General features: G+C 36.5%; 1 protein-coding gene across 1 annotated transcript in view; it reads left to right on the top strand.

Annotated features, from left to right (window-relative positions):
• KHDRBS2 (KH domain containing, RNA binding, signal transduction associated 2) overlaps positions 1-11,759 on the top strand; it is a 1,025,883-nt gene that overhangs the window by 985,925 nt on the left and 28,199 nt on the right. The window contains exon 8 of the mRNA XM_006893149.1: positions 5,082-5,140. Within this exon, the coding sequence (XP_006893211.1) occupies positions 5,082-5,140 (59 nt within the window). The remainder of the gene's footprint in view (positions 1-5,081; positions 5,141-11,759) is intronic.

Here is an 11,759-nt window from a genome sequence, read left to right as displayed (position 1 = left end):
TGACATCCATTTTGGTCTTTTCTTCCTCTTCTGTCTTTGTAGTGACCATTTGCACTCTTCCTGGATGATACATTTGACATCCTCCCACAACTCATCTGGTCTTCGCTTATTAGTGTTCAAGGCCTCAAACCTGTTCCTGAGCCTCAAATCTGTTCCTGAGATGATTCTGAAATTTGGGTGGGATGAAATCAAAGTCATATTTTCGCTCCTGTGGATTTGGGTTAATTTTCCTCAGGTTCATTTTGAACTTGAGAAGCATAGTAATTCCAAAATCATGTTCTGTTCTACTGGTCTTTGTCAAAGATCAGAGTATGCTTTGGGAAAATGTATCAGAGGGTCATTCAGAAAAAGATTTCCAGTTATGACAAAAACAAGGAGAGTCTGCTGTTAATGCCAGCATTCCTCCACATCCTTGTAAACATCTGAGTGTTGCTTAGGATCTCTGGTGACTTAGCAGTAAGGTTCTGCATTGCCAACTCAAAGGCACATCTTTCAAATCTACTAGCTACTCCACAAGAAAAAGATGGGCTATCACCTTCTGCACAATTATACTGCCTTTGAAAACCTACTGGAAGATGACCTATGGGTCAGTTCCTACTTGATAGTGCATCATAACTTCCTGACAGTCTGGGGAATAAATGTAACAATTCACAGAATCATTCTATTGAGTTATGAATCAAATTGTATTATTTCCCTTAATATAAGTACAAAAAGAAGAGAGAAACCTTGAGCCACCATATAATGGAACTGGATTTCTACAAACTCAAGTGATTGGAAGGAAGGAGAAGAAAACTTCCACCTAGATAGCTGTGTAACAGTATCTTGGGCAATGAATGCGATACTTTTTCCCAGTTTCCTTATATTAATGCTGAAAACACTGCTTTTTCCTGTTGCCCAGGAAAGATAGCAATGACCTTCTGTCTAGATTTGCTTCTATGACATATTATTTCTCACTTTCTTATTTGCTTCTCTTTTCTTTTTCTTGCTTATCAATGAAATTTCAAGTCCTTCATATGATGCAACCTTGAGGGATAATGATGATCACATCCAGAAAAACATGTAATTTCTGTTGTCTTTGGTTTTGTGCCAAACTAACCCTTTTACATCTCTAAAATTTGATATTCGATAGTAAGTCATATTCTTGCTACACCTAGATATATTAAAAAGAATTTGTAATGGAAATAATTTTTAAATTAAGAGTAAATTAAAAGCTAGATTAGGGTTAGTTTCTACATTTGAACGGAGGAGTTAATTTTGAGGAGAGGAAATGTAATAAGAAATTGTCTGGCTATCCAAGAAAGAGGAAAATGAATTTGTTAGCAAAGAAAAAATAATTTTGATATGTGCATAGTGCTTAAAATATATGTTCATTGAAATGAAAAATAAACAACCTAAATTTAAAAAAATTTAAAAAAAAAGAAGTATGGAAAAAAAATATGGCTTCATCACAGTAAATTTTTCCTCTAAATGTTATCCAATTTTCTTATTTATAGTTCGTTCTTTTAGTCCACAATATAGAATACCAGGTGGCTGTCATATCTCAATAATTGTTCTAGAACAATGAAATCAGATAAACAAAGGAGACTGGGTTTTTATCATAAAGAACTTATTTCTCAAATTTATTTATTGGCTAGCCAATAAGTAAATAAGTGGATATGTGATTTCACCCTTGTTTATAGAATATCTGGAATGATGATTGAAAAATATTAAGATAAAGAAAAGCTCAAGAGGTGAATGCTAGTCCAAATATATTTGTTAGTCTGGCTAAATGACTAATAATGAAATAATAATGCCCCTATAGGACAAAGTAGAACTCGCTCATACAATTCCTGGGGAGATATATTTCCTGTTTCTCCTATACATTCTTTATAGAATTCAACTTCCCCATTCATCTTTTAGTGCAAAATCTGAGGAGTTTGCACCACTAATGTTTTGATTAACGAATAATTTCTTAGCTACTGCACCTCCAGGGCCTCCAAATGATCAATATTCAACTTCACTCAACTCATTGTTATCCATTCAGAACCTCTTCAATGGTCTTCTGGTGGATTTTCTGGAGGCTGTAAGTTACACAGGAAGTTGTGTTGTTGTTGTTGTTATGTGCCGTCGAGTCGCTTGCAACTCATAGCGACCCTATGTACAACAGCCCTAAACTCTGCTCTGTCCTGTGCCAATCGCACTGTCTCTGACAATCCCATCCCAATTGTCCCAGTCACTGAACCAATCCACCTCATAGAGGGCCTTCCTCTCCTGCGCTGTCCCTCCACCCTCCCAAGCATGATGTCCTTCTCCAAGGACCGGTCTCTCCTCACAACATGCCCAAAGTATGTTAGACAGAGCCTCAGAATCTTTGTCGCCAAGGAGCCACCCGGTTTAACCCTTTCCAGGACAAATCTGTTTTTTTTCCTAGCAGTCCATGGTATTCTCAATACTCCTCTCCAGCACCACAGCTCAAAGGTCCATCTTTTCCCTGTGGGCCTGCCAGAGAGGCACAATCTTTGGGTTGACTGTATAATTCTCTACCAACTAGGCCACCAGAGATCCCTTAAATTTAATTAAAATCTAGTTTAGATAGATGATGAGTAGGGAATATCTTTTAAGTGACAATTAGGTTCTGAATGTGGGCTTTTGTGCATGTTTATATAACATGAATACTTATGGATAATTATTAAGATAAATAAAACAAAGTGCCAGTGAGTGCCAGTGAGAGAGGAACAATTAAATATTTAGGAAGTACATGTTCCAGGTAGCTGGAACAGCAAGCACAATGGTCCTGAGACAATGATGTTCTTGTTCTTGATGTTTTCAAGGATCTGCTCTGGACTCTTTGTAGAGTGAGCAGAGAAAAAGTAGTAGAGGATAAGACCTGAGAAATATTAAGGGACCAAGTTGTTTGGACAAGATAAGCATCCAAGAGATGGATATATTTAGCTGTATTCAGATTTTATATATACTTTACAGAAACGCAAACTCATTGCCAACAAGAAGGATCTAACTCATAGTTTACATTCCATTATGTTCCCATGGCTGTAAATTGTGAGGAAGGTGAGTCTCCATCTTTCTTCCTCTGGTCTTTTGGTGAAATGGAACAACCAGAGGGGCATAACTTTGATTTTGCAGTGCTACTTCCTATGGACTTCTGCATTTTGTAAGAGAAGGGGTTCATTTGCAGTTGGATTTAACATGAGATGTGAAGAAAAGCAGAAGGCAGGTTTTAATAAGAGCAACACAAATGAACTAGGGAGTTGTCATTCATGAAAATAAGAGAATGCAATAGGCAAAGGTTTGAGGTGAAAGGAACATGAACTTTTTGTGCTTTGATAAAGGTTTCCCACTCACTGGAAATGTCTAGCAGGTAGTTGGATGGATATATGAGACCAGAGGGGAGATGCCAAGGCTGAGGATGTAAATTAGAGGAATTTGGAATAGAGATGTTGTTAAAGCCATATGATCAGTTATTATTGCCTACAGAGTAAGACTAGGAAAGAGAAAATTATTATTAACTGAGCTCACATGGTCTCCAAGTTAAGTGGATGGAGGATAGAGGAGAATGAGCAAATGAGGTAAAGAGACCCCTGTGAGAGAGCTCAGATACAAGACTAGAGTTTGGAGGGACATAAAATGATCAGCTTTGTCAATTAATTTGAATAATATGACTAGATTAATATGAAGACACTACTTGACCAATAGAGTCCTTGGTCTACTTAACAAGAGCTTTTTCAGTGGGATAGTGGTAATAAATGTCCTGATTAGAATGTGCTCAAGAATGTGGAAGGAGTGAGTATAAATTAAAAAAAAACAAAAACAAAAAACACCACAAAACTCTGTAATGAAAGAAATAGTAGTAGCTGGGAGGATATGTTACTCCAAGGATAAGAGATGGAATGTCCAGATCCTAATCAGCTTCCTTTTAAAGGGTGTAGTCGATGCTACAGGACAAAGCAAGGACAATTGTAATAGGAAAAGACATTAAATACCTTACATTAAAAAATGGGGATAGATGGTGAGGGAGAGAACAGTTTAAAAGTGATAATGTTATTAGGTATTTTTGTCATGACAGGAGTCTAGAGCGAAAGAGTGGACCTGTGGGGAGGAATTGTAAAACAATGAAAGAATTTTTCTTTTCTTTTTCCAAGAGGGTAGTGTACTAGGGGGGAGGGTTGGGACGGGAGAAAAATGCAACAATGAACGAATGGAAATCCAAATCTCTGTAAATTTTCATTGAAATTAATAATAAATTTAAAAAAAAGTGTGTGGGGGGAAAGTGATATTTGATTGGGTATTACAGTTATGACAAGAGTCCAGAATGAAGGTTGCATAGTGGAGTGTACGTGGGGCGGGAGCGGGGGTGGGGAAGTGGGGGAAGGGATTGTGTACCAAGGAAGGAATTTTTCTTTTACTTTTCAAAGAGAAAAGCGAACTGGGGGCGGGGAGGGGTGGGCAGGGAGAAAATGTAACAATGAATGAATGGAAATCCAAAATCTCTGTAAACGTTCATTAAAATTAATAAAATAAACTTTTTTAAAAGTTAATTTTAAAAAATGGGAATAGAGCAGGCTTTACTTATCGCAGAGTTATTCAAGTGCAGTCCCATCTAGCAATCTAGCACTCAGTGGAGTGCAGTAGCTTGTATGGTTTATAAGGAATAGAAGGTAAAGTAAGTATCATTTCAGTGTTTGGAAGTGAAGATGAAATCAAGCCATATTTCTTAAAGTACCACATTAAGAGCCATACACAACCGACTAGATTCTAATCTTATGTAGCACTTTTTCTTGAAAATTGAGCTCTTTAATTCATCTCTTGACAAATTTTTAAGTATTATATGTGTGTTTTAGGGGAAATTTGATTTATGAAACTGGAGTATGAAGATATAGAAGGTCTGAGGTGGCAGAAGAAAATCATAACACTCCTTGTTGATAACCTGTATTTTTCTTACTGAATATTTCTTTAGCATTGTGTCTCATGCCTAAAGTTACCTGAAATAGTACCTTAACACCCATTTTGCCTTCAAATTCCAGAGGAGTTTCTGGTTGATTCTTCCTGATTTCAATAACATTGATTGCTGTCTAAATCTGTTGCAGCGTGCCTGAATACTATGACTACGGTCATGGAGTAAGTGAGGATGCCTATGACAGCTATGGTAAGACCTTTTCTTTACTAAAACTGTGAAATCAGAGCATCCATCAGTCACTGACAACTCAGAAATTACTTCTATCTTTCTCTCCCAGTTTTTACAGAAGTCCAGACTAAATTGATTTATGTAATTCGAGGGTAAGATCTGACTTACAAAGCCAGTGCCAGAAAATTGGACAGATCAATTTTGATCAAAATTTCAAAAGCAATTAATCACAATCATAGATCAATTTCAGTGGCAACACTGAACATTCTGAATAGCATCTGAAATGTTTCACTGTCTCCATTTTCCCACTCAGTGATTTGACAGCCACACTGGTTGGTTCGTTGTTTTGGTTTTTTTTTTTTTTTTTCTGATCTCACATCTAGCATCACAATAATATATTAAATTATGATTATATTATATGATAGTAATAGCATGAATTTAAAATACATTAAAATTGTTAAGAAATTGTGGGCTTTGGTTGTATTATTTTAGTGAACTTATAAATGAAAATACCTTTGAGTGAAATAAATGAGTAAGTATTGGATACTCGCTGAAAGATGGATGGTTCTAACCCACGCAGATCAAAAGACAAGGACAGACAATCTACTCCTGAAAGATCGATCACAGCCTTGAAAATCTGAGCATACGTTGTATCACTTTAAGTCAGAATGGACTCAATAACAACTAACAACAGCTATGTTGTTGTTGTTGTGAAGTGCCGTGGAGTCGCAGGCGACTTATAGCGACCCTATGAAGGAGAGTCCTTAACGCTTGGGTACCTTTCATCCTCTCTCCAAGTTCATAGGGTTTCCGGAGGCAAGTTATTATGGAAGTGGACGCCACTGCTCCTTCCACACTTGTTCAATTGGGGAGCTCCACCCCACTCTCAGTCCGCATTGGGTAGCCAACCATTAACGCATTTGACACATCGGTGTCACAGTGTTCAGCCTCACAGCAACCACAAGTGACCGTGGGACGGCATCTTGTACTAAAAATGCTGAAAAGTGCTTGACTCGTTAGACTTAGGGAGCGCTAATGACCTAATGGGTAAAAAGTTGCTATGCCTATCTTAAAATAGGCAATTCACATTCAGATGCTTTATTGAATGAAGATGAACAATATACTCTGGTGCAGTTTACAGCTTCTAAAAACCTTCTGAAGGTCAGCTATGAGTCGGTTTTAACCCAATGGCACACAACAACATTAGACTTATTACTAGCCAATGAACCTGCCAGTCTGTTAATTCATTTCAAAAATGAAATACTGTTTAAAATCAACTAGAATTCAGCTCAAGAAAATGTCCTTGAATGCTTAGGGTATTCTAACATGGTATCTCACTTTTGAGATGTAGCTTCTGGTCCTGTGATATACACATACCAGATGTGACTACCTTAAATAATGGCATTCATTTCCATGTTTCCTGTCCTGGATTTTTATTAAAATAATACTAAGGCTGCTCTGTCTCTCTTTGTGGGGAGCACTGAAGGGGAAAGGGAATATTGGCTGCATATTTGAGATAGTATATGATGAAGTTGCACTGACCTTGCAGAATGGAGGAGAAAAGGAAAAAGCATGGCCTCCTTGGAAAAAGCATGGCCTCCTTGGAACCAGTAATCAAGCTAATTCCACTGGGTTGAATATCACACTGCTGAGTTCTGAAATAGGAATATAAGCCACCACATCACTACTCATATACTTATGTGTACATGTATTTACTCATCAATATCATTATAACATGCCAAAATATTATGTATTTTTATCTTTATTTCAAAATGAGCAAACTGAGAAACAAAAAAAGTCAGCAGGAGAAGTTAACTGTAGAGGTTTAATTTCTGTTTTTAGGGTTTTGTCAATTATACTAACGATTATTACCACACATCCAGTACTTACTGTGATTCTGTATTAAACGATTTATAATGAGGATTCCAGAGTATAAACAGAAGCCTAAGTAGGTATTACATAAATATATCTACATAGTCTAATCCTCATTAGAATCCCATAAGATACAAATGAATATTATCATCTGTATTTTAAGAGATATTTTTAAATCCAGAACATAAAGCAGCTTGCTTCAGTGTCACAATTAATAAGTGGCAGAACAAGATTTAGTATTAAAGTGATCTGATTTGTTTGATTTTTTTTTTAAGATTGGGTGGGACAGATTTCAGTGGACCTTGGGAGAAAAATAAGGGCCTGCTGTTTCAATGAGTTTATTTAGAGTGAATGATGCTAAACTTGGTGATATTTCTCTAAATCATTCAAATATGCTGCTCTACTATTTAAGAGAGGGAAGGCATATTTAACAGAGATTCAGGAGTGAGAGGAGTTTATTAAAAAAGGACACCAGGCTATTTCCCAACCTCTAGCTTGCCCAGCTCCGGTCAGAGTGACCTAACCTATTGCTGTTGTAGGAGGCATAAAATAAAGATATTTCCATAAATTGTTTCACAGAAGATAAAAAATGAGATAGGTAATTGATAAATTTGCACGGACGTGGCTCAACTGTTGAGTCACAATAGAAAATAGTTTTAGTCTTATTCTTTAAACGTTTCTCATGTTTTTAAAAAGAAGTAATTAAGGCATCATGTTAATAAGGATCACGTGTAAGAGGATGATACAAAACAACAATATTCAAATAGCTCCAAAATGACATTAATAAACCAGGCAATTCAGGGAAAAGAGTTTACCTGACATCCTAGAGGATCCACACCGAATGCTGCAGTCTTCTCTGTGTTTAACACAATATTATTTCTATTGCTTCAGACATATTAAAAGCAAGCAAGAATCAAGCCACATGCCTTTTAGGACTATTTAGTGAGGATGACTTAAGGACAAAACAGCCTGTTTGTTTTTTCTTTAACCGAATGATGCACAAACCATATGGAAAAGAGTGTCCTTTTTTAAAAATATTCCATTTTCTGCACATAGATATTTCATTCTTGTTATATGCCACTGAGTCGTAATCAACTCATAGCTGATCCTTCAGTGGGTTTTCAGAGGCGGTAAGTCAAACAGGATCAGATTGCCTGTCTTTGTTCCATGAAGCAGGTAGTTGTCTTAAACCACCTGCCTTGGGGTTAGAAGTGTAACTTTTTTACACTAGGCTAGCCAGAATTCCAAGATGTTGCTAGATTTTAGAAATATGAATATGTTCAAAATAGAAGTGATTCCTTCCAGGCAACTCTCTCTTCTCTGGAGAGAATTGCAATTACTTATTGAAAAGAAAAAAAAAATTCTCCAGGTGGTAAACCACCTATGTGAGTCACTTGGAAATCTTACTCTTTTAATAGCTAGTACACAGGAATCATCATTCTCAATCCTAGAATTAATATGATGATGGAAGTTTGTTGGAGGTTACATTCTATTTTTTGATGTTCCTTCTCCATTAATATTAATTTACAGGGTTTAAGGTCTCTATCTAATCTTTCTACCTTATATTGTCCTTGTATTCCATGTTGTTACTGTTCTTATGCACTGTCAAGTTGAATACAATTCACAGCAACCCTATGAACAATCTTATCATCTCTGACATACCTGATCTCATTGCTATAGTCAATGTGTCAATCTGTCTCATTCAGGGTCTTCCTTTCTTGAACTCAACCTTCAAGCATGATATCCTTGTCTAAGGACTGGCCCTTACTGACAGCATCCCAAAAACTACATAAGATGTTTTTTATCACCATTGTTGCTTCCAAGGAACACCCTGGTTTCACTTTCTCCAGGACAGATCTGCCTTCTTGGCAGACCATAGGTATTCAATACTCTTTTCCAGCACCACAACTCAAAGGTATCAGTTCTTCTTCTGTCATCCTTTATCATTTTCCAGCTTTCAAATGTATACCAAGCAGTTGAGAAGGTCATGGCTTGAATCAGGCAAGTCTTCGTCTTTAGACTGACGCTGTTGCTCTTTGGCACTCTAGAAAGGTCCTTGACAGAAGATTTTCCCAGTGCAACTTATCATTTGATTTCTTGACTGCTAGTGACAAGTTCTGATTGTGGATCTGAGCAAGATGAAATAGTTAACAACTTCAATCTTTTCTCCATCATAATGCTGCCTCTTGACCAGATGGTGAGAATTTTTGTTTTCTTGATGTTAAGATCAATAATCCATATTGAAAGCTGTAGTCCCTGATTTTCTGCAGCCAGTGCTTCAAGCCCTCCTCACTTTCAGCAAGCAAGATTGTGCCATGTGCATGATGCAGACTGTTGATGAATCTTCCTCTGATCCTGATGCCATATTCTTTTATTCCTTCTTAAAACATCATACTGCTCCACCAGAGGTGTGTGGTTTGAATCCATCAGATGCTCTGCTGGAGAAGGGGGGACAATTTCCTCCTGTGCCAGTCAGATCCGATTTGATGGTACACATACAAAAAATAATAAAATTTAAAAAATTTGAAAAAAAGCAAAACAACCTATCATACTGCTAAAAGTATACTTTTTTTTTTTACTAATTTGATTTTCACAAGACTTCAAAGACTTCAGGGATATTTTGTCTTAAATAATCCCAGAATTCATACAAACGTCATCTTACAGGAGATAGAATCTCTTTACACCTATTCTCTATTTTACCCTTTCTCCGTTTTGATTAGGATTCAGTGGAATCTTTGATCAAAATGTTAAGTAATGATATCTAGCTTGTTCAGTTCTTCTGATAACATGACAATGGAAGCTATTGCTTGTGTGGGCAATTAGCCACTTCCCTATACTACTTTCATTCCTGCATCTCTTTCTTTCTATGTTTCTCCAGGCAAATAGAGGCACTTGTTCTTTTCTAGTTTTGTTATCTTTGTTCAGTCTCATTTTATTCTAGCTGAAGAGACATGGTATCTCCTTGTGATTTTGTGTCTCTGATGATCAGTGATGCTTAGGATCTTTTCCTGTTGTGGTAGATATTTGAATGTCTTTTTTGGTGTGAAATATGTCTTCAAGACCATTTTATTATTGAGACATTTATCTTTTTTACTATGTTGTCAAAACTCTATGTATTTTTTTAATCATATACTTGTCAGATATGTGATTTTGAAAGATATTGGCCCACTTGGAGCTTGTTGTTTTGTAATTTCCCACTTTTTGATGGAACAAAAAATTAATTTTTATGTGGTTCTATTATTTTATTTTGTCTTTTGCTTTTTCTGATTTTATTATTGTATTACATAACCCATTGTTTATAGTTTGTCCTGACAACATTTCCCCTTTTTTGTCCTTTAATAATTTAATGCTTTTGACTTATACATTTAGGTATTTAATCCATCTTGAATTTGGGGTATTTTTTAAGAATTAGAGATTATTTATTATTATTATTACTATTAATTCTTAATGAAAATTTACAGAAACTTTGGATTTCCATTCATTCATTGTTGCCCTTTCCTCCCTGACCACCCTTCTCCCACCCAGTTCACTCTTCTCTTTGAAAAGTAAAAAAAAAATTCTTTCATTGCTTTACAATCCTTCCCCCCAGGTCCACTCCACTATGCAGCCTTTGTGTGGACTCCTGTCATGACAATAATACCTAATCACATATCCCTTTTAAACAGTTTTATCCCTCATTTGTTTCAGTGCAGTATATATTATATACCCCATCTTCTCAGTCTCCACCAACCCCTATGTCAGTCCCGTTTTACAACAGTGGCATTATGCAGTATTTGTCCTTTTGTGACTGAGATATTTCACTCAGCATAACGTCCTTCGGGGTCACCATTTTAAATAATATTACATGCGTTACTTGTTTTTCAATGCAGCATAGTATTCCAATGTGTGAATATACTACAGCTTCTCTATCCATTCGTTTAATGATGGGCACTTACATAATTTGATATTTTTATATTTTTCTACATCTCCCCTACTTATTACCTACTTCTAGCTTATCTTCAATGAACTTTAAAACAATAACATTTACTTGAAAAAGTAAATTTTGGATGTCCACTTAATCTTTTCACTTCCATTCTAAATTAGTGCCAAGAAGCTGTACTGCAATTCCAAGGCATGTGGTTTGAATTCATCAGCTGCTCTTAAGGAGAAAGACGGGAAGATTAATGCCTGTGATTTAACTACCTCTGAAAACACACTGGGGAGGGTCAGCTATGGGTTGATTCTGACTCGATGGTATACAACATTGCCCTTATTTTTACTGTTTTTCTGGGCAGAGCACAGATACTATATCTCATTCCAATGCTTGTACTTTCTGTTAAATGGGAAACTCCATTTTTTCATTTATCAGTTTCCTGGCTTGATGAACAACTGACAGTCATTTGTTCCTGGCTGTCTCTTCCTCTGCTCAGGTTGGTAGGAATAACTCAGAGACAGAGGAAGGCACTGAGAGAGGAATAAGAGAGAAAACTGGATCTTAGGTTCAGAAAATACACAGATAGCATTCATATATAGAGTTCCTATAGATATACAAATCCAGTCATTCATTGTGACATTTTACCCTTAACTTTCCCAACAGTTGTGGATTTGAAATTTTTTGTTTCGTTTTCATCGAAATTGTCCTGGTTTTGTTGAGGCTCACATTTTACTTTTGAAGAAACAATAAGGGATTTGTTGTTGTTGTTGTTGTTATGTGCCTTCGAGTCGTTTCCGACTCATAGCGACCCTATGCACAACAGCCCTAAACCCTGCTCTATCCTGCACCAACCGC

This window comes from Elephantulus edwardii, unplaced genomic scaffold, assembly GCF_000299155.1.
Source record: "Elephantulus edwardii isolate Elephantulus edwardi_28Jun2011 unplaced genomic scaffold, EleEdw1.0 scaffold00124, whole genome shotgun sequence".
Taxonomy (NCBI): domain Eukaryota; kingdom Metazoa; phylum Chordata; class Mammalia; order Macroscelidea; family Macroscelididae; genus Elephantulus; species Elephantulus edwardii.
The sequence above is the reverse complement of the archived record's forward strand: the minus strand, read 5'-3'. Positions and strand labels throughout refer to the sequence as shown.